Source organism: Lonchura striata, chromosome 4 (genome assembly GCF_050655825.1).
Source record: "Lonchura striata isolate lonStrDom1 chromosome 4, ASM5065582v1, whole genome shotgun sequence".
Taxonomy (NCBI): Eukaryota; Metazoa; Chordata; class Aves; order Passeriformes; family Estrildidae; genus Lonchura; species Lonchura striata.
The window spans coordinates 47,342,154-47,366,191 of NC_140706.1; the positions used below are offsets into that span (position 1 = coordinate 47,342,154).

General features: G+C 41.0%; 1 protein-coding gene across 4 annotated transcripts in view; it reads left to right on the top strand.

Annotated features, from left to right (window-relative positions):
- The first annotated feature begins 5,426 nt into the window (after positions 1-5,426).
- The window catches only part of DKK2 (dickkopf Wnt signaling pathway inhibitor 2), a 47,489-nt gene continuing 28,877 nt past the window's right edge, over positions 5,427-24,038 (top strand). Inside the window, exons 1-4 of one of the 4 annotated variants that reach the window (XM_085578119.1) lie at positions 5,427-5,682; positions 7,802-7,946; positions 10,693-10,800; positions 12,234-12,442. In XM_085578119.1, the coding sequence (XP_085434245.1) occupies positions 12,308-12,442 (135 nt within the window). In that variant the 5' untranslated portion in view covers positions 5,427-5,682; positions 7,802-7,946; positions 10,693-10,800; positions 12,234-12,307. The other 3 variants (XM_085578120.1, XM_085578118.1, XM_021525501.4) reach the window with 3 other exon arrangements.

Here is a 24,038-nt window from a genome sequence, read left to right on the forward strand (position 1 = left end):
TTCCCTTACTAAAGAACCTATTCTGCATCTGCCATGAAGATTTGGATGGTGGATTGAGATCACACTGAAAGTCAGGGTGGCCTACATCAGAAAAGTTGCATTTCACAGAACATTTGCTATTGATATGTTGGGAAAGTGTCAGACTTGTGGGAGGACTGGAGAGTATTTGCATGATACATTAATAAGAAACAGTTTAGTATACTAGATTACTAAAGCATGGTTAATTTTGAAGCCAAAGCCCACACATTCTTAACTTTGTTTCCCAGCTGAAGAGCCAGTGTGCTCTCATGTATTGTACAGAAACTGGAGTGTTGTTCTTTGAAAGCAAACTCAATGTTTAGAAAATCCAAAATTCAGCTAACAGCTCAGCATATAGGCATCACACAGGGTGTTATTTAAGCTGCAATGGAGAAATGTCAGTACAGTCAGTATCTGTATTTGCAGTATGTGTGTTTTGGAAAAGCAGGTTACATAGGTTCTTTCTTTACAAGTCTTCTGAAACTGAGATAGATTCATTTGTTTCATTTGAGGTTCAGTATGTGACAGGGTGATGGGAGGTCTGCTCAACAGTTCCTAGAGACTTTAATGTGCTAGTTTTGATGGGGAACTGCCTTTTGAGACTGCATTCATCCTCCCAGGAGCATTTTGAACCAAAATTTTATGAACTTCAGAATTTAATTTACTTTAACCAAGTTTGCTGTACCCAGCTACTGTACTTGTCTTCTGCAAGCATTACTCGTCTTTCCCACCTTGAGAAAAGAACTTGGCCTATGGAAATGTATGTTTTCTAGAGCTATTTTTAAATATGATATTGAAAACGTGGTCCTATTTCCTATGATCATATGAAGAATTAGAACTAGAGTAGATTAAGTTTCTTCTCATTTTAATAAATGCAATCTAAAAATATACAACCTCCAAGTCAAAACTGGGGTGGCATTGCTGCTGGAGAATGAAAAAGCTATCAAAAGCTACTGTGATTAGCTGGTCATCTGTAAATTTAGTGTTTAGGAGCAGAGAGGTAATAATGTCAAAGTCAGAGAGATATTGCATGTGAGTAAGTTTTAATCATCTGGATTGATTTTTTATTATTATTTTTTGGGAAGGATTTTTCTCTCTGATAATGAAAGCATGGCAACAGTGGCTTCCATTGAAGCAGCAGAGCTCCACCATCCAGATCCTTCATGCTGAGCTTGTGCCTTACAGTTAATGTCACTGTTGCTCTTGAGTTTGGTAATGGTGTCCCCTCAAAAGTGCCTTAGATTCTTGCTCCTTTGGTATGTTAGATTTTTTACATTCCTGTCTGAAAAATACCTAACTCTGGGAATAACCATCTGGACTGCTTTGATGATTTCTTGCTGACCATGTGGGTTGTGTGTGGTAGCAGATAGAAAAATCCAGTCTTTTAGCCACTAAATAATAAATAGTACCATGCAATTTGGAAGGGTGTTTTTTCCACAGAGCTCCTGGCTCCTGCCCCAGAGATACTGAGTTGATGATCATCTGTAAACTGGTGGGGACAGAGATAACAAAAAACTATAATAAAACCATGTGAATGTTAAATTTTAATGTTAAAAAATAATAAAATAGGTATATCAGTAAACCCAAATTATTTTTTCTTTGATTATGCACAGAATCCCTGTGAAGAACCTTCTCTTCTTCAGTTTTAGATAAAGTGGTTTTATCACAATAGTGTTCTTCTGATGTATGGAGGCATGGATATAAAAGATTTTTTCAGTAAACATATACGGTATTTAAGTATTTATGTCAGAATTGATGCTTTGCTTTAATAAGAACTATAAGTAGAAATTAGCACTTTAGTTTTTTTATTCATCATTCCCCTTGTTTCAATGTTGCGGGCTACTTACTGTTTTTTTCTGAAAAATTCCTAACCAAGGAAGACTAAGATTTAGCATGTCTCAGTACCATATTGGTTTTCATTTGGTATGTAAAATTGGGAAGATAGCATAGCCTAGACATAGAGTATAGGGTAGAAGTGAGATATTCTTTCTCACTAGAAATCAGAGCCAACTCTAGGCAGATACATAGTAGTAAAAAATTGGAGATTGGAAAATGTAAGTTAAATGTCCAAAGTTGACCAGACTGGTGAAGAAAACCAGAGTCAATGTATTCAGCTGCAGGTTTGAAGCCTTGGGGACACCACCTGCACTGCTGTGTCCATCTCTGGGGTCCCCACCACAGGAAGGAGATAGACCTGTTGGAGTGAGTCCAAAGGAGGGGCCACAAAGTTGATTGGAGGGATGGAGCACCTCTTGAATGATGAAAGGATGAGAGAATTGGGATTGCTCAACCCAAACCAGTCTGTGATCCTGTGATTCTATTTAAACTCTTCTCATCCCCCATAAACCATACTTAGATTATTATCTGGTTTACTTTTTGTGTTGACTCTCTTAGTATTCATTCAGTTTCTTAGATTTTTCTCCCTAAGAATTTGAATTCAACTGTTTTAATAATTAATTTTCTTTCTACTGATACTTTATGCAAAATTGAGATGGCTAGTAGCACCTTTTGTTACAGTCAATCTTTTCATGGGGATTCCAAACCTATTATTATTGAACTGGGTAATATGAGTGATTTTAGTACCTTTTGTGTGAGGACACACGTTCATATTTAAGACTGTAAACTAATGCTTCAAACCTCTAGGGAAGAATAAGGGATCAAGTCTGGGCTGAAAGAATCAGAAACTTGACATGAGAATCATTCTAAAACCTAACATTTTAATGTTTCCATTAATTCATTATGTTGTGCTCTGAAAAAAAAGGAAAGTCATATTCAAAGATCAAAGTCTACATACCTTTCTACACACAAACTAGCATTTAATCTAGATTATATATGTAAATAAAGTTGCAACTAGCTCCTAAGACATAAAAAGCAAAGGTCAGATGATGGAAATAAAGGGAAAAACTTGTAAGTCTGTTCTGCATTTCTTGGCAGCTAATATACTCAGTATTCTGGTATTTGTTATGTAGAAAAATAGAGCTGCCTATTGTGGATAACAGCAAATAAGGCAAAGGACAAGTTTTGTTCCTCTTGTAACTCCATCAGTGTCAATGCACTTAAACCAGGAATTCATTTGGCAGGGGTCTCTGAGTCACCCGCTGAGGTTCAAGTGCTAACTTCTTCTAAGGCCCAGAGAAGTTATGCTGAGTAGGGCTGGCAAAAAGGTTCAATTAACCCTTTCAGCTGGAAAACTGGGACAGAGCAGGCTCTGGAGCACAGTGATAGAAGGAGCCAAGCCTTGGGAAGAAAGCTAAGGCTGAGGTTTACATAGTCATTGTCTTTGAATTACCAAAGGCTGGAGTGAGGCTGGGTTACCAAATGCCAGAATGGGAGTAAATTTAGATGCTCCCAGGATTGTTTGTCCTTTGAGCAGTGAAGCAAGCTCCCTTCTAACTAGAAAACTGGGCTGCACACCAAAAAGGAGAGCCTCCCTTTTCTTCCCCTTCTCACCTTTATTTGTCATTTTCCTAGACTGAGAGAAAAATGGGGAAATACCTACAGCCAGGGAGCTGAGTATAAATATATACTGGCAAGAGGAAAACTGCAGCACATTGTTCTGACCTGTAACCATTGAGCTTCACAGTTGCTCTCCATCACCTCTGCATTAAGCCAGGAATGAAGCCTGCATAGTTCACTAAATGACTATCCTAATTTTACCTTCTTCAAAGATTTTAGGGAGAAAAATATACAATAATCCTGCATTTTGCTCCTACTTTATTTAGCAGCTATTTAGACAATATCTTTAAAACAATATGGACTGAATTCCTTATTTTTTTGTTGTCCAGTTTCAGTGACAGATCAAAGAGATGGGTATCTTTGTTGCTACCTTGAGGTTCTTTTTTCTCTGCTATGCAAGCAGAAAAATCAAATACAATTGTATTAACCTGTTAGTAGAACAGATTTTCAGTCTTTTTAATGAACTAACCATTCAGCATAAATTCTTATATTGTGGAAAAGGAATTTTTGCCCTGTCATATTATCTCCTGATTCAAAAGCAATATACTTGTGGTACAAAAACTGGGGTGGGGGGTGGGGGGAGGTGGAGTGAGAAGGGTTTATAAAGAAGCTTATTTTAAAATATTGATATCTTTATTTTTTAGGTATTTTTTTAAAATAAAGACAGGGTGAAAATTTAACAGTCATACAGAGAAGGAAGCAACCTCAGTTATTTACAAACAGAGGGCCTGCTGTTACCCTGAGAATGGGATTTTTATTACAGCCTCTAGATACACCATCCTAGCTCCAAACCCATATATAAGGTAGGTTTGAAAGCCAAAGCATATGAACAAAGATATTTTTACATTTGGTCTTTTATACAGTCTTCAGTTGTGACTGCTGAGGACAACATGAAATCTGTTTATCAGAGAATATGAAATAAATGTAATAAACAACAATCAGTTTTTTCAGTCCTTATTATAACTAAGGTTGCACAACCATTTCCATTCTAACTCTTTTTAACTTCATAATTTTCTTCTGCTTTCATTTCAGAGGAGGGAATTTTCCTTACAGTTATTTTTCTTTGGAAACTTTGAGTAACTTGGCTCAATATTGCTAAAAATATTGCAAAGAAAATGGGTGTATGTAGGTTTGCTAATTATAGATATTTTTCTTGTTTTAACAACTCTTCAACATATGCAGCAGGGGTGGGGAGAGAGGCTGAAATTTCAGCTATTTCCATATCAAGCCAGCCGCCTTTCTGAGCTACCGCGGATTAATGTTTTGGTTTGTAAGTTGTGATCCTCTGGAAAACCACGTGCTGAGCATTCCCAGTGTAGCTCACATACATCCTCCCCATGGCTCTTGGTGCTGGGGAAAGCTCTGGTGGGGCCAGCAGCATGTGGCTGGCCCCCATCAGCTCCTGTCAGGGAGACTGGGGAGTTTAGCTCGTAGTCTCCCAGGGGTGGGACCTGCCCCTTCATTGTGTTCGGCTGAAACGTTCCTTTTGGAAAGAACCTCTTTGTCTGATCAATGCTAAAATACTTTGGGAGTGTGGTGACATTTAGTTCTCTGACATGGTGAAGGTGTTTTGGAGAAAATAATGAAATGGCTTGAATTAATTAAGATGACCTATTATTACACTGGCTTTTGAAGCAATGTTTATCAATGGTTATTAATTTTGATGGGCTGGGAGCGCTTTGTCATCCTTCCAAGAAGTTGGTTATTCCTGTTCCAAAGGGTTAATTGTTGTCAGAGAAGCTGATTGAAATCCTGGACTGTGAGCAGCCAAGCTGGCCACAGCACACTGTGTTGTGAATTAGCTCTGACACCATCCTGGACTGTTTTAATCAGGGAAAGGAGTTATTTATGAGGAATAACTGTAACATTCAGTACTCATATTTTTCAAAAAAATATCAGTAGGAGAAAAAACATAAATAAGGATTTCAAAACAGTTTTATTGCATCATTTGCCTTCCTGCTCACGAGGCGCATGGCGTTAGGAATTAGACCCAAAAATACAGGAATCAAAGGACGTGCTATTTCTCCTGCCGTTTCCGTGCCCGGGGTTGCACGCTGTGAGCCTGCCTCTCTCCAGGCTGCGGTTGTGCCCCTGCTCGGGCTGCAGCCGGAGCCTCCCGCCGCCACTCAGCCGGGTCAGGCGGCGACTGCACCGGCGGCTGCGCTCGCTGACAGCTCTGGGGCGAGGGCAACCTTTGGAGAGGAAGAGGTGAGCTGGGGCTGCTTGATGTGGCCAGGCAGGACGTCAGCGGGGGATGCTCCGCCAGCCAGCGGCGGTGAGGCGGCAGCCGGCGGGGCCGGCCGGGCTGCGCTCCCGGCCGGCAGTGCCACCGCTGCCAGCACCGACTGCGCGTCCCAGCGCTGCGCCGAGGGACGGCGGAGGAGGAGTCTGCCCTCCCCTGGCCCTCGGCCCCAGCAAATGCAGCAGGGTCTCCACGGCGCTCCTGGCTCGCAGGGCTATGGCTGCGGCTTTCACACACCATCTGTCAGGAGGGAGAGAGGAGGAGGCGCAGGCAGACAGTTCCCGGGGCAGGAGTCCCACCTATGGACTTGAGTGCAACGTGGCATAAGCTCTAATGAGGGGTTTCCTCGTGGTAATACAGAAATGTTACCTGTGGTGGCCATGGGTTGTATTACTGTGGATTTCTGGACACCCATGTCATGTCTCCAGGCCCCAGCTTGTCCTCCGAGTGCTTTGCTGGGGCCACATCCCAGGCCATGAGATGTTTCATGGAAGTGCTGGGCTGGGAGCACCCTGCTGCCCTTGGTCCCCATTCCACCACCAGTGCCTGTACGCTCTTGCCCTTCTACTGCTGTGCAAAGCCTTTTCTGCTGAGAGGGTTTGGTTGTGAGCTAAATTGATAAATTATGAAAAAAGGAAGTCAATGAACCCAAAAGTCATCCCCAAGGAGAGAAGGAAGACAGAAGGGAAAGGAAGAGATCCTTAATGTACTTTGAAAAAAATAATATTGTTGAGCTGTAGCCTTAGCAAAAACTAGTTATTGTTTGATGATCCTGATTGAATTTTTTAGTCAGAACTTAAATAAAAGACAGAGTGGGCCCCAGGAGCAGTGCTAGGAGAGATTTGGCCATATCCAGATTGTTAGAGTTTATGTGAGGGGCAGTGAAAATTCAGTGCAGCTGGTAAACCTAAAAAATAATAACAAAAAACAATACACCTCTGTGTAATAGAATGTCTTTTGTATGACAAGTTTTCCTAAATGCTTTATATAGAATTAAAAACAGATTTAATTTGAAGAACAGGTAACTTTGTTTGTTTAAAGGAAAGAAAAACATAGGACATTAGAGTTAACTAAAGCTGGTGTAAATCAAAAAGGGTTCAACTAAAGTCACATGGCTTAAAGCATAGATGCTGTAAAATACACAGGATTGTAATCGGGCCCATAATATTTTACATTTACAATGTGTAATTTTGCTCCTTTGGAGCAGGTCAGGTGAAGGATCTCCTCATTACATCCTATTTCCCTTTTGTCTTTAAATTTGGCCTATTAATTTTTTGCATTCCTTCATTTCTTGCTTTTGTCTTGACTTCTGCTTGATTCTGCCTTTTCCAAATATTTAATATTTTAAAACTTTCAGAGTCAAAGGAGGGGGAAGGTTTCTTTTCTTTTCCGTGTCTCTCCTGACACCTTCCCCACACCAAATCCTATTCTCCTCCCAAAAAAAAAAAGAAAAAAGGCCTACAATTAACTTAATGGAACTCCCTTCCAAAAAGAAAAACAAAGAGATAGTAGAAAAGGAGTCAAAATATTGATATTTTTCAATTGAAATACTCCAGATTTAAAAAAATTTTATGCCTTTTTTTTTTTTTTTTTTGTCAAGAATAAGTTGAATAACTGGAAGAATTCTACAAAACTTTTGTTTGCTTAAGGCCACTCAATTCTCTCATCAAATTTGTAAACAAGCTTAATTAAAAAAAGCACCAAAGCATTTGTGAAATAGAAGTATATGTCTGAACCATTTAAACCTCCAACATTTATTCAGGGAATGAATACCAGGTTTAGAAATAAAGAGAATCTCTGTGGTGTGTCTCCTCTCCATGGGTGCAAGTGAGACAAATTAAAACCCCTATGTTTCTTACATAAAGCATGCTAGTTTAGCTCGAAAGAGATACAAATGCAGACTTCTGTATTGCAATAAATATGGTTTTTATAATGAAAGGAAAACTGAACACTTGTGGCCTGCTGATGTAGTTCTCAGTGTTTGCACTGGAGGTCTCACTGGCATTTAATGAGCTTGGCTCTCTTGGCTGTCAGGCTTCTGTGCCTGGGTTGTAACCAGCTCAGACTCTCTCTCCTTCTTCCTAGTGGAATTCTTCAGGAAGAAACAGCAGTTAATGTGGAACATACCCTGAATCGAGGGATAAGTCCCACCTCTGGAGGATCCCAGGAAGATTTGTAGTTATGTGTGCAATGGTGAGGAGCAGATTCAGTCCCTGCAGGACGGTACTTGGTGAGAGATTTCTTGTGACCTTCCCACATGTGATGTAGGATTTGCCATTGACTCTGGTTTTTTTGGGTAGTGCTGCTCCCATTATTCTGTATGGTTACTTGCAAAGTGTATTTTGGGCACAAAATACTGGATTGCTCTGGGTGGTTTGACAAACCACACACAAAGTATGTGGGCCTTAGCTTCTTCAGAATAAGCATTCAAACTTAGTGGAGAACTTAGAGGTAAACTGTGTTCCTGCATGACCTCTGGTGTGACAACCTCTGCTTAGTGCACTCCATGCACTTGGTTCTCTTGTAGCGGAGCACCATGGAGAAACAAAATGAGCCCTATGGCATTTTAATGTTTTAGAAGTTCTTGATGTTTCTCAAAACCTAAGCTGCAGTGGCACAGTCATAAATCTGAAACACAGAGATGCTTCTTGATATTTTTGCCTCCATACTATTTTATTTAAGTGGATATTATGAAATAAGTCTGTGTACAGGCTCTGAGGTGCATCAGGGCTGCTGTAACGAGGAGCATAGGAAATGTACACATCAGTTTGGAAGACTGTATTTGACTGGTTTGAAGTAGAAAAGGCATGGGTTGAATGCTAGTTAAAAGTGGGGGAAAAAAACACCAAAACAAAAAACTCCCAATCAGACTACCAAGTAGCTTGTTTCTCTACAAGTATCATGATTTTGTTAAGGGAACAAAGACAAAAGCTCCTCCCTAACATAGATTAAGTGCTCTGGCCATCTACTTCTGCTTTCTGTGGTCTTGAGCATCCTGTTGGTCTGGCAGCAGCTGCCCTGCAGTGAAGTGGGTTGTTGCTTCCTCTGGAGGGAAATGTCTGTCAGGGTAATAAAGCAAAACCTGTTTCCATTTCCTCAGAGATGCTGTGAAATATCTTCTCTTCAGAGGAGTGAGTCACAAGATAGGTCCTGCCCTGTTGTAAAGTTACACATTTCTATTCCCACTAAATTTAAATTCATGCCCAGAAACTTAGTTGAATACAACTGACTGATGAACTTCAATGAATCTGTACAGATTGACAAAATGAGTTTGGGGCACCTGTTCTGAGATAGCTGAAAAGCTTTGATATTCCATCCCAGTTTTCTTCAAATTTCTAAATGTTATGGATATACAAGGACTTTGTTATTTATATCCAAAGACTTGTAATGTGGCTTGCATTTTCCATTTATTAATGTAAGTTAAAATTTTAATAAGACATATATTTAATTAATTTAGGCAGAGTCTACTTACTATCTGATCCTTTAGGTGCTGTGTGCCTCTTTTATTACTGCCCATGTCCATTTATTTCAAGAAGAGCTGTATGATATTTACATGAGGTCATTGTATTGTGTTTTTACTGTCATGAATTCTCTTTGCTTATATCATCAAATTATTTTGTTCTGTGGTGGAAATACTCTAGAAAATGAAACTTTGGTGGATAATATTCTACCACTGACTTAAAAATTTGTGTTCATTCCTGGGTAAGAGAAGCAGGTGAGATAAGAATTTTCCATGATATTACCTATTAGAGCTTTTCCTGTGGGTATGGATAGTTGTTTGCTTTTGGGTTTAGGAGGGCTGAAGCACCATGAGGCCTGGTGGCAAAAGCCAAGTCAAAAACAATCCAAAAAGCCTGGCTTATATCTCTCTCCTATGAAGTAGCAAATTCCTTTCTGATTTTTTGTAAACATTTCCTTAAAAACGTCTTCAAGCATTACTGAGGATTAAGTCAGAAAGGTAATTTTAGTTTATTTGAAGCTGCCTGCACAAAGATAGGAAAAAAAAAAGGAAATGCTATGAAGTATAGAAACTTGACGGGGTTTTTTTTCATTCTTTGCTCTTTGCCAAGCTAAGTACAAAAAAAAATTTAAATTTTTGAACCTAAGTTTTTTAAATCAAGTCCAATAAAATTTCTTCCAGTTTCAAACCCAGTAAACACAAACTCATCTGAAGCCTGAGTCAGAACAAGTACCATACTCTGCAGAAGAGTTTAAAACTCAGTCTTGGCACTGACAAGTCATTTCCGTTGTTCCTTATTTAAAAAAAAAAATAGTAGTAATCTCCTGAGGAGATAATTTGATAAGGAAGATAAAATATCCCAAAACTGCCCCAGGAGATGTATTTAAATTCTCTCAAACAATTTTAAGCTTTGAGCTGTGGATAAAGACAAATTACTCCAATCTTCACAAGGTGCTCTGTTTAATATAATGAGGTTAGGACACATTGCTAGCAGTCACATGACGCTAGCTAGACAACACTTGACAAACCTTTTCCAAGGTGGTGTGGTTCCTGGGGCATTCCTGCAGAGAGCTCCCATGTCCCCAGCCTGGCTCCTGCTCACTTGGAGGGAGCAGCAGCTCTGGAGCCCAAAACGGTGTCTTGGCTCCTTTCTGGTTTTTCTTGCCTTGGCAACTGCCGTTTGCACAGCGTTTAATTTAGAATAAATGAAATTTCAAAGTGCACATATTGTCTTGTTCCCCCCTTTCTGCTATGTAAAGGGCCAGAGTAAGAGGAGATGATTGATAGATTAGAGGAGGGATCCTCCATAAGAGGGAAAAACATGGCAATTCTCTCCACTGTTCCCAGACAAGGTAGTGTTCATACAAGAACACGTGGGACAGCAAGAATGCTGTTCCATTCACCATCTTTTGTTCCCTCCACCCCACTTTCGCGTGCCATGGGGAAGGACAAGGCTTGTAGCTGTTCCATGGCAGTAACTGAGTGCCTAATGGTGATGTTCTCTGTTTCATTCTAGATCTTTTGCAGGGAGAAGTTAAGAGCTGTACTATTCTGCTAATTTGATGCTTTGTGTCCCTGTGTATCTTCCTGTTTCTGAAACACGCTGTTTTGGTGCTGCAGCCAGGTGAGATGTTGGATGGTGTGAGTGTAGTTCATAGCACTGGATTTTTTATTACAATCGGATGTGTGCAAATGTCAAGGAAATTGAGAAGGTGGATACGAAGAAAGTGTCTTAGGTTGATGTTGGCACTGTGGTATTGACTAGGGGCAGGTGTGGAAGAGTGCAGCTTCTTGGGGCTGCACTCTTTTTTTTCTATCTTTGTGCAGCTTTTAAGGGCTGGACGTGCCCTTAACTTGGACATCGCTGGCTCGGGCAGCAGGTTGGGCAGGATTCGCTCGCCGGCCCCGCTGCCTCCCAGCTCTGCGGGTATGACGGGCGGCGCGTCCGAGCGTTTCGGGGAGCTCGCCACGCGTCCCAGAGCGGCAGCCCGGGCTCGGGGAAGGGGCTCGGTGGGGCTGAGCCCCGGCGGGGCTGGGCGCGGCAGGAGCCGAGCCGGGAGCGGAGCACGCCCGGCCCGGGCTGACCCCGCCGCAGGGATGGGGAACCCGCCAGGCTCGAGCAAAGCGGGGACGGAAGGCGCTGCGCCATCCCCGGGGATGGGGATTGCGAGCTGCGGGGCGAGAGACTTCGAGTGCGAGGGGGAGCAGCGCAGGAAGCCCGACCGGGGCTCTGCCTCCCCTGCCGGGTCCCGCCGCCGGTGGGGCCGGTCCCGGGGCTGCCCCGCCGCCGGATGCCCAGAACCCCTCGCCTCGCACCGGCCGGGCTGCAGGAGGAGGAGGAGAGGAGGAGGAGGAGGAAGAGTAGGAGGAGACCGGGCGCTTTCACTCCTGCTGACTGCTGAGGCAAAAGGCAGAAAAAGGAGGAGGGGAATAAAAAGTAAAGAGGAGGGAGAGAGAGTGAAAGAAAACTAAGCCCAGCTTTTGCCGGTGCTGCTTGGATTGGATCTGGTTTGAGTTTCCTCTCTGCTGGCTTGAGCAGCGAGAGAAGGAGGAGTGGGGGGAAGTAACTCTCTCACTCTTTCTCTGAAGCTTTAGCAAACGTGCTGGTGCCTGTGCTGGCGGGGAGCTGCCCGGGTGCAGTCTCCTCGCAGCTTATTGCTCTCAGTTTCTAGAGAACTGCCTGGACTTCTCGAGGACCTGGAGGAAAAAGGCATCACAGACCTGACAGTTGCTCACTGCCTATAGACTTACCACTTTTTTTTTTTTTTTTTTCCTAGGGGATTCTTTTTTAAAAAAGTATTTTTCTCCCGTGTCTCAGAACAGCAGTTCCTTGGGTGGCTCTGAAATCCATTGCTTCCTTAACAACTTTGGGAGATATTTTTAAAAACTTTTTCCCACCTCTCTTCTGTTTTCATAGCAAAAAAAAAAAAAAAAAAAAAAAAAAAAAAAAAATAGAAAAGAGAAAAGAGAAAAGGAGAAAAAAAGATAATCCTTTTGGGGGAGGGGAGATGATCGTGCTGATGTGGAATAAGTGCTCCTGCTGTCTCCTCTTACTAGCCGCGGTCCTGATCGTGGAGAGCTCCCAGCTAGACAGCTCCAGCTCCAAGGTGAACTCCATCAAGTCCACCCTGATGGGGGAGGCTCCAACTCAGGCAACCAACAGATCTGCAGGCATCCACCAGGGACTGATGCTTGCTAGCAGTAAGAAGGGCAAAATGCTAGAGCAGATGGGAAAACCTCCCAAGCACTATCACCGGCAAGGAGAGGTAGGACATTGCTTCATTGCTTGAATGTCTGTCCGTGTGCTGTATGTAAATAATTGATGGTCTTCCCCCTCACATTCTTTTCAGAGCTTTAATGTGCTAAATTAATTAATTTACTGCACTGGGCTTTCCTGCGATTATATAATCTCATAATAGATGTTAAGAGCGGTGCAAGTGGGAGGTTTAAACCATTCATCTGTATGGTTAATAACTGATGGAAGAAAGAGCAACATAAAAAACTATCATCTTCAGCATTTCTTTTTTTGACTCCTTCAAAAGGCTGCCAGAAGCAAAGGAAGAAATTTCATGTTAACTTTCAAGGCAGTAAATGAATTGAATTTGAATAGGTGAGGAAAATTTGAACATGAAGTAAAAATTCACAGCAGTGTAACAAACTTGGTTTTAGAAATCGCATCTGGCAAGTTGATTTCTGGTATCTTTATCCTTGGTGAGAATAAAAAAGCATGATATCTCTGTGGTAGACTTTATGGTACAGTCCTTTGATTAATAAGACAGAAAACGAATTCTAGGTTCCTTGTCCGGAATATCCTTCAGTGATTGTAGAAGTTTTGTTTGGCTATGGGAGTTTGAATGTAAAGAAGATAGAAAAGGTTATATATATATTAAAAAAAAAAAAGGCTAAGGGGAAAAAACCCCAACACCCTGACTTGCTTGTGCAGTCTTCTTTCCTCTCTACCCTGCCTGGAAACTTGCAAGTCTGATACAAAATAATCTTCATTCAACTATCTTTGCGCTAAACTATAAAGCAGTATTTTAAGTCATTGGTCCTGTTTTTCCCTCTCAAGTCTTAACTTGGATGGTACGAATGTTGCATGTTGTGATGTTGAAAGAGGTGGACTTCTTCAGAAAATGTAGGTTTTATTGGGTATTATTGGTATCTCTAAATACAGCTGCTTTTCATAAGCAACAGCGTAGCAGCAAGAGAGCTGCCAAAATTCAGCACTAAAAAGGCAAAATACTCAATGACTGAAGTGTCTGTGCTTGCTTAAATTTTCCTTATTGCAGCAGAGAAGCTGAAAATATAAGTAATCCACTGAATTTGCTAAAGTGTTTCACATAAGCTTCCTAATAATTGAATGTTATAATTTGGTTTTGTGTGCAAGCATAGTAACAATAGTGGTAATTTTGGTTTTTGTATGTGAGAAATTTCCAAGCTTTCTTTCCCTAACCACTCAACTGCTTTATAATTTATCCAGAATTTGGTTGCCTCTCCTTACCTCTAAGCAAAGTTTAGCAAGAGATGCTGTGATGAGGTTTCATATTACTAAAGTACTGTGCTCTTCTCTAGTTCACATTTTACTAATTACAATTACATTACTATGTTGAATCACGTTGAGGAGATAGAGGTGCCCAATGCACCTTCTTGTATGTTCCCCTTGGATTTTCTTTTGTTTTCAACATATTCACAAAGTATCCAAATTCAGGTCCTATTTTCCCACTGAGTGTTAGCAGTCTCATGAGTTTTGTGAGTATGTGCTGCCCAGTTTTTGCCTTTTGGAAAAGTCTCGCCACCTTCCCCTGTGTACAACATCCTTAGGACTTCCCAGTGGATTCAGTGCAATGTTGAGAATCACTGATTATAATTCACCCAGTTCCTGAAAAACAATTTGTGCTACCCACTGGTTATATTTGCAAGATTTACCCCTAACTTACCAGCCTGGACTGGGGTTTCTGGGTGCTTCTAGTTATTGGCATGAACTCACAAGGCACACTTCAAGTGAGAGACAGTGCTGTAAGCATCTGTAGTAGTAGTAGAAGAGACATCATGCATATTAAGCTTTCATGTTTGTAGCATAAGGAAAGACCCCCAGAGAACTGGTGGCTATGACTCCCAGGGAGTGAAGCCTGACCTCCCAATAAGGGCTGTCAGCACTGAATTTACCCTCTCTCCCTGAGATTCTGTCCCCAGATCCTGCATGGCCTCCCACAGATGTATGCGAAAATGACACAGATTTGCTCCCAATAATTCTAGATGCTACTTTTGGCCATCTGCCTGAAGCAACACAGTTAATTCAGAATTGCAATAAAAAGAAGAAAAAAAGGGAAAAGACAAGGAAAAGAAAATGAGACGACAGAAAAAAAGGAAAGAGAAAAAAGAGAAGAAAAGAGAAAAAGAGTATCTTTTGTGAAAATGTTTTCTCTTTGGTGATACTTCCAGCTGTAGGGCTGGTAAGCCGCTGCGTTTTTTCACAGCGGTGTCACGCATATCAACCAATTAAGACATGACATTTTCATAATCTTTTTTGAAGTACTCTCTTATTAGGTTAGTACTTAATTTGTTTAGGTTATGGGACTTTGCACTGAAGTTTACCATGCCACTTGCAAAAGAGCAGGACTCTGCATTTCTTTCTAAAACAATCTGTTGAATTAGTGGAATTTGTAATGTCTCAAAAGTAAGAGTATCTTTTATATCTTGGCAACATTAGATGGTGAGTTGAGTATCTTGTTTACAATTAGGAAATAGTTTTAATGAGGACCAAAGATATGCATGTTAAAGAAAAATTAATAGAATTTTGCTGTTGTGAGGTCTCTGAGCTGTGCTTTCAGGTCTGCACATACACGTGGTGGAAATCACCAAAACTGATGAAAGGACCATCAGACTACAACCCATTTGCTTTTCAATTATGTTAATTCTCAGGACTAGGAGCAACTTGGGAGTGTTTAATCAGCAATAAATCAACTGATACAATAGTTCATGGCTTATCTGGAGTGTTGTTGTTTTCCAGCTGGTAGTTAAAGTGCTTCTGCCCAGAAAGGGAAGATCCAGTGCTCTTTTGTCAGGCGAAGTTCCAGTTTAAATTAATGAAAATACTCACATGAGCAAAGCAAGTTGATCCAGCTTGCAGAGACACTGGAGGGGCAAATGTGAATTTTAGTAAGACTTAACATTTTTATGTCTTTCTGAGGAATATTATTTATTTTCTGGTCTTATTCCCTTTACTGCCTTGGATCAGCAGAGAATGAGAAGCACTGATGTGCTAAATCGGTGAGATTTCATTCTCTTCACTGTTCTTTACTGTCACTGCTGCTTTTCCTTTTCTACAATCTGTTAATGTTTCCCCAATTTCACAGAGAATCAGAAAGTGTCTACAGCATTTGCACAAGGAAAAAATATGCTCAAAAATAGTACTGTACAATGCATGCTAATCTATGTTACTTTTGGGTGGGGGGAGTCTGGATTATAAACTGTCAGCTATTTATTTCCTTTCAAAACTTGATTTAGAAAAATGCTTCTAGGGACATCCAACACCTCAGTTCTGTGACCTGTCTGTGGAAGTGTTCTGGATATAACCCCCTCTCTAGGAAAATATGATACAGTGAACAGGTCATAATTAACAGTGAAGATAGATTAGTTTTACTGTGTGTTAGCTATAGCTTCTGCTGTGTTTGGGTAAGGTCTTCCATGTGAGTACTCTAGCTCAACTATAGAGATGCAACCTGAAAGGAAAAATAGAACATATTGTACAGTGCTTGAAAGGCATAGCCATTCCACAGATTCCTGGCTGATGACTTTGCAGCCTCTTTAATTCATTTCACCATCTTTTAGACTTCTTGCCTCTGGGTTTTAGTCCTCTCTGTCCTCTGAGACCTGTCCCCACTGTCAATGCTGGGTTTTGCAGGCTTTCACACTCAATCACCTGTAATGATCTGGTAGGCTGTGACCTACCAGGCTTTATTTCCAGCTGTTTTCCTTCTTTAATCCATGGGTGCTCATATCTTCTTCCCTTCCCACCTCCTGGCCACAAGCTGTCATTTCAGCTTATTCCCCAGCAAAATGTGTCTCTCATTCCCTTTGTCCCTTTGCTGCTGCATAGCTGTTTGGGTTGGTGCTTCCCACTGAGACTTTCCCTTCCCCAGGAACACGATGGGAGCAGTAGCAATGAAGGGAAGAACTGGGACTTTCAGTAGAGGGAAGTGGCACATCTGTGGGGCTGACTAAGAGATAATGAGTTCTGGAAAAGGGAGGAGTGAAAAGCTGGGACAAGTTTTAGTGTTGCAGAGGCACAACAGAGAGCTATCAGATAAGCTTTAGTATTCCAAATGTGTTTGGATTAATGTTAAGATGTGTTTATTTATTTTTTTTTTTAATTCTATTGCAGTTTGTGCTAAGATGTTTGAGACTACAGGAGCCAAACCAAAGAGGCATTTATTCAAATGACTAATTTGATACTGATCTCATATCTATTAATGCATGGACATACATGTGTTTCTTGGACAGGACATAGTTACCCACAAGGACTTGCTAGAAAATGTTTGGATGATGCTTTGTAGCGAGTAAAACAGCAAGAGATGTAGTAATTGAATGCAGTGCCCTGACAATGTTACAATAAAATGTACCAAAGACATCAAAAATGTAACCACAATATCTTAAATAGCTAGCAACCAAAACAGTAAAAATTATTTCTTCATGGGAATTAAAAATTATTTTAATTATTTGGATTAAAAATAAATTAATTTAAATAGCTAGAAATTACATCCAGCAATAGCTGTCTTTCATTTTTTTTAATTAAAAAAATACAGAATTGCTAAATCTCCAGAGGCCACCAGAGAATTAATTCTTTGCTCTTGTTGTTTGGTGTTAGAAATCTGTGTGACTTATTGGTTTATTGGCAGCAGTCTTGCTAAATAACCTATTGGCTTCCCTCTTAATTGCAAAAAAATGGGGTGCAGAATATTATCTCCTTCCTGGGTCATGCTTGGTGTCCCCTTCAAATTGTCATTATCTTAATATAGAGCAAAAGCTCCTGTAAAGCAGCTTTGCTCCAAGTATTTCCTATTAGTTTTGCAACAACGCTTAGAAAATTTCTAGAACTCTGATGTGCTGCTGGTGTGCAAGTACTTAGGAGGAGTCAGTTTCTGTATGGAAAGTCTGTCAGAGCTTAATGACAGCACAGAAGATGATGAAGCATGATTACATTTTCCCCTCAGAAAAGTGAGTCTGATTAACTCATTATGTTTGATTAACTGATGCTTTGCAGATGCAAGTATAGCACAAGTTTAATTTTGATCTTAATTATCTCAACACCGGATGTATCTTGCAAGCACTTCGTATCTCATGGCTTGTCAATAGAGCCTTTGGTCCTTTTACACTTGTACTTACAAATGCCTCAGCCTGGAAATGTCGTTCAGGAGGAATTTAGCTCTGCAAAGGAGGAGCCCCATGAAGCTTCTGCTTCTGTTCGGTTTTCCAGCATGGCTTTCCTCTCCAGGTTTTGTATATCTGCTTTATTTTTTTTTAAGTATATCCAAACAAGTTTTAGATATATGTAAAAATGTTAATTTGGAGAACACCTTCAAAACAGAGAGCTTCCCCTCCTGCAAGTGCTTGCCAAGGTCCGTACCGAGTTCATGCTAGCGCCTGCGTGCACGGCGTGGTTGTGGCTGGCAGGGATCAGGGTGTGGTAGGACACACCTGGAGCCAGCCACCCCTGCTTGGCCCATCATTGCCATGGGGCTTGTCACCATGTCCTGTGGAGTTTTGTGTTGGTTTTGGCACCACAGTCATGAAATGTTTAAGATGGATTTAAGGAGCTGAAGTCTGTACGACACTGCAGACATGGTGGAGAAAGGTAGAAGCCACCATTCTGCTCTTCCTGCACTGATAAAATTCCAAGTGTATTAAGCATTTTATATTTATTCCTTTTTTTTTTTAGTGAACTGAATATAATTCTTTTGAAATCTTTCTCTTTTACTGCTGTGTTCTAGGTGGTGTTTCTGGTACTTTTAGGTTGAAACCTATAGGAAGCTTCTATGAGCTTAATATCCATGGATGTGAAAGGCCAATACAAAAGCCAAGAAGATCAGAAGGTTTGCTTTGCTACTCTTTTAAGATGAATTTTACCTGCAAAAGTTTTTATTTTCATTAGAGACCATGAATTTCATCTTGTCTTTTTCTTCACCGAGTATAGGATGTGCACTGGCAGTGTGTGTGTGTCCCCAGAACATCACTTTTCTTCCATATAACTTTTTTCCTTTTTGGCTGAAGGTCAAATTTATTCTAAGTGATCATCAAGCAATTCTCAAATTGTAACAAAATGCGGAAATAGACGATTTATGGTATTTCCAGGCTAATTGCAGAATCCTTTGCTCTAGAATGGGCTACAGAAAGTAGTGTTAGAGAGTGAGCAGCATGGCTTAAAACGATACATATGTTTATACTAAAGAACAGCATAATACTAAATCACAGCAATCTTCAAATAAAATAATGAGTTTTGTTCATCTTGGTTACAGTTTTTTGGGGATAGGTCTTAAATCCATCTTTGATTTATACATTTGTGTTCACACAAAGAGAACTTGAGTTATGAAAATAAATAGAATACAAACACAGTGGGAACATGGAGTTCACTCATTCAGCAGCTATTTTGCTCTTACTAACGGAAAGAGCAGAGCATTGCTAGAAAAAAAGAAAAAAAACTTAAAAGTTGTTGGGTTCCCCCCCTCAAAGCACATAAGCACACGGTTCAGCCCCTTGGGACTTTCTTAAAGCTAAGCTTTGATATGATTGAATTTTCATATGCATAGTAATGAATCTTTGAGACATGCATGTTGCACATATGTAGTGCAAATGGCACTGGTTTAGCATTTTTTGCAGTAAGCAAAGGCAGACTGCTCTGCACATGCTTGGGAATGAGGTGTTGCTTCACTCTGCAAGCCCTCTGCCTCATTCTCTGTGCATCATGTAAGTGTGAACCAGGCTGTGCATGCTTTTAAAAGCATATTTATCGGTCCAGTGAATGAGAGGACAGGGTTCAGTTCTACGTGTTTTGGCAGCTTGCCTTGAGTAAAGCAGTGACTTGCTGTCAGCATGATCTCCTCTCTGCAATCTGAAATGACTACAGTGGAGATCTCTTAAAGGAACTGCGAACACAATGCGTTGATGTTGCAGCAGGAAACTTTTGTTCTTGGAATCTCATTCTTAACTGGAACAGCATCAGGGAAAGTAGTGCATCTGGTGGGGGAAAATGTCCTTTACTTTTCCTTTTGCACAGAGCAAGGCACTTCCAGAATCGGGTTTGTTTTTGGGGTTTTTTTGTTATATGTTCCTACAGAAAATTATGCACCTCTTCTTGGCAGTCTGAAAAGATACTAAACTGGACATTCTGCTGTGGCCTGACCTGTCAGGATTAGTACATACTGCAGTGTGCTTGCCATATTTCTTTGTTCCTTTCCTTTTGACTTGAGAATGAGAGTGCAGGGTGCTCCCACCTTGTTTGTTATGGACTCAGGATGCTGTTTTCTACCTCAAAAAATAAAAGTTTGTGTTTCTTTTTATCTTCTGGGATTATAGGTTGCCCACACAGTGACTGAGGTATGAGTATTTTACTCTCCATTTGGTAGGAGTATTGGGTGTGTACTTATTTTTTTTTTTTTTTTCCAAACATCATCTCCCTGTAATTCTTCAGGAGGGAGGGAAGACAGGGCATATCAAATGGTCATGTTTTACCAGACCAGCCATTCATAAATTTTGGTTTATCATCCACTGAGATAGCAATAATGACACAATTTGGCTCATATAACCAACTACTCTGTGTGAACTGAACACAATGGGGCTGCCCAGCGAGACTGAAAGTTGTTCTTTCAGACTTGTTCAGTTGCTGTTACTCCCAACAAGACTAAATTTCCATTTGTATATTATTCATAACCAATTCCTGTGGTAGGGTGAGAGAGTGTGGGTGTGGGTCAGAATTCAGGAATGGGAATTTTGGGAACCAAGGAAGGACCATAAAAACAGGAGGTTGCCACCCTTTCTCCACACTTTCTCCATATGGAGCCAAATGTTGATGTTGCCTCATGTCATCTTGCAGGTGAAGAGAAAAACTGCCGAGGCTTAGAAGTCTACTTTATAGTTTGGTGGTAGTACTAAACTGCTTAGCTGCATACAATGTTTTGTAATTGTTTAAATAAATAGAGAGTTTTTAAAATGCTCTTTAGGAATTCTTGTAAACTTCTGTGCTTGGATTTGTCCCCATTGCTATCTTCCAGACATCCCACTCCTCGCCAGGAAAATTGCTTTTTAACAAGAAGAATACTCTGGAAATTACTTTCTGAGAGGGTCCTGGCCACAGCAGCTGCAACGAATTGCCACTGAACTTCAGTCCCAGTTGTTTTTTATTGCTAAAAGGATAAGTGACCAAGTGAATACTTGTATTCTAGATTCATGGCAGTTTATTAAGTATTGAATTGTAGTGTGTGATTTTGTCTAACCAGAAGATTAAGGTTTTCTCTGTGGAGAAAAATTTCTCTCAGACTTTGTACTGATGCTTAAGCTGCAAGAGGGTGAGAAAGTCCTGCCAGTCCCAAACTGTTCTGTGGTTAGGCTGGCTTTGGGTTTTCCTCTGCTGGGGCTGGCCAGTGATGTCAGTGTAAGTAGAGCTGTAACAGCATGAGGCAGCTGAAAAGTCACAGCACCGCAATCCATTGCACGTTGGTCTACCTCCTGCTGAGGAAACAAGTCCATGGGGAGCATTTCCTGAGCAAGAGGGTTTTGAGTAGCAGCACAGCTTCAGCATAGCTCAGATCATGCTACCTGGGAAGCATTTTTGTCATGATTTTCCAAATAAGCAACACTGATCCCAGGAAGGTCAGTAAAGGATGGAGCAAAACCTTGAGATGGTACAGGAGTCATGCTTGTGTCCTGGAGCAGGATTTGCTGCCTGGAAAGAAGGTGCAGATCTGCTTGCCCTCCTCTGAGCCTCTCTGCTCTAACTTCGAGGATCCCTCCTTCCCCAGACTTGCTGGCCTCACTGTCACTGCTGTAGCTTTGAGGCTTGGGTTTAGTTTTTTCCAATGCATTTTAAAGGATGATGCCTTTTCTTAAGCACTATCCTCTCAAGTTATCAGTGAAGAATAGATAAGAGAATCTTTATTTCAGGCACACATGTGCACTCCAGGTGTGAAGAGAACTCTTAAACTGTTTATGAGTGCACAAAGCCTCATGAACAAAGGGGGCAGAAAAGAACGTTGTCATTTTAAGGCAAAATGTGTTTTAAGGCCCTGTTAAAAAATAAAGCCAAAACAGAGCTGCAAATGGGCTGCAGATTGTCTGTGTAAGAGGGATTAACACTCTGAAAATCTCTGATAGGCTTGTGCCACAGACAGTCCCAGTTAGCCAAGATGCTATTTGACATGGAGGGGGTATCCACTGTCAGGCTCTCATCTTGGAGAGTTACCCACAAAATTCTCTGCCAATAGTCATACACAGGTGGGCAGGATAGCACTGCCTTAACTCTGTTTTAAAGGTTTTAGATGACTAGAAGTCAATGGAGACATTGTATGAAAGGTGTGATAGTGGGGTGTGAGTTCCAGATCTGGGTGCCCTGTCACTTTTAAGTTTGGTGGGGTTGAAATCTGTTTTACTGTTAAACGTGAGAAGGGTAAGGATGGCTAAAATGAGAGAAAACACATTGCTTTAACAGCCACGTAAGGCTATCTTAATTTGTTTGGAACAGTGTTCAGGTACACTGAGGGTAGCATCCACAATGGTGGTGACCATTCAGTACCCAAACAAAAGTGATGTAACTCACTCCCCTCCAGCACTGTTTTCCAGCAAATGCACCAAAAAAATTTGGCCATAGACAGAAGTTCATGCTGCTAGAAATGCGACACTTCAGCTCTTTGCTCTGCAAAATATGCTGTTTTATTGCTCTTCTTATCCAAAAAGTGCCACACACTTCTGCACAGAAAGCCATCTCAAAGGTTTGGCCCTGTTTACTGATAGGATGAGTCTGGAATGTATTTATGTACCTAACTCCCTGAATGTTTTCAGTGGGAATTAGGTTCTGCATGCATTTAGGGAGTGTAGTCATGGTCTTTTCCATGCACAAGAGAAATTCAGAGGAAGTCATCTGTCTGAGACTCAGTGCAAGGCATACTCAGGGACAAGGACCTCTCTTCTCTTTCATCACGTAGGTAAGGTAGTCCAAGTCTGGTCATCAGAATAATTTCTTATAGCTATTATTACTGGAAAGTTTAATCAGAAAAATTTATGCTGTTCCCTCAATGATGAAATAATTATATAGAAAACCAATTATAGATCATATCTAATGTGGCAGACATGGTTACACCAGCCCTTCTCTCTGGGTTACAGTCTTTATCCAGAATAACTTTTTTCTTAAACCAGCTTTTAAAGTTTTTTTCCCTGTAAAACTGGACATGGATGCAGAGATGTTGCAAGGAGAGCTGTAGTGCTTGTCTTTAATGAGCCTCTTCCTGACCCACCCTGTGTAAAGCAGTTGACACATCATGTGTTATGCAGCTGGGACGGCTACCCTGGCACATAGCTCTGATATGTGAACGTTTTGACTTTGGCCTTTTGGAAGCACTGGTCCCATGCTGTTCTCCAGAGTCATGTTTAAGTAATTTCCCAGATACCGTGGATATAGGGCCGGTAGGAGCAAAAGTTGAAGTGGAATTCATGAGTACAGATTTAGCTGATTCTGTGAAAATAGATTGCACAACACAGACTGACAGTTTCTGGATTTGATTTTCTCTCTTTCCTTGGTTTGACCTCCAGTGCTCCTTCCGTCAGCTGGTCAGTATTTGGCTCTGAAGTTGTAGAGTTTGTGCATTGTGTGTGTGAATGTTTTTTTTTTGTTTGTTTCAATTTTTTACTGGGGTTCTTGTTTTGCTTTTGCAATGGATCCTTTAGATTTGAATTCTACCCCCTGATCAAAGGGCAGGCTGGTTTCTCTGAGACAGCAGCTGGAGGGTTTGAAGGATGCTGAGGTGGCACAGGGGTGAAATTCAGGCAGGGTGATCCACACTGCTGTACAATTTGAGCAGACAAGAGCAGCTGTGGACAAGGTTCGTGCCCTGTCAGTGGAACAGTGCACATCTCTGTCCCTGTAGTATGGGAGCTCGGCTGCTGCTGATGCTCTTGGCTCTCCTGGAAGTGTTCTTGTATGGTTTGACCATTTGTTAGTAAAATGGTCACTGCATTGACTTTTGATTCCCTTCTGTCCTAAATGACCCTATTGTCAGGAAATCAATTTAAAGAGTAGCTACTAGAACACATTTTGTGACCATTTTCATCTTCTGAAGTTCATTTTAATGGTATGTTTCACCAGAATATTTTTCAGAACAAAAGATTCTCTAATGCACTTCTGTTCCAAGAACATGTGTGAGGCTGAGTCTTCCTTCTTCCTCCCAGCCTACCTCACAAAACACTCCCTCAATACACAGCCTTAATCACATTTGCAAGTAAAATGCTGGAGTTAATCTTTCAAAACAGCATTTTTTACCAGACTAATGACAGATCAAAATCTTTGCTCTTCAAACACTTGTGCCAATGGAGCTATAGCTCAAGTACATGAACTTTAAAGAAACGGAATTGCCAAGGTATAACCCATTTTGTAACTGATTAGAATAACTGATATTTGATCAAAAATAAGCAGGGTTAAACTGCCCCCACTTCACTACACAGGGAGGCTATGAGCAAAGCTTCACATAAACCTTTCAGAACTGAAGCTGTTCAACTTACTGGCAAATGTTCTGGAAAATGGGCACAGAAATTTTTACCAAAATTTATTCACAACAGTAAAAACTTAAGTGGACCACAGAGTGGCAATAAATGCCAGTA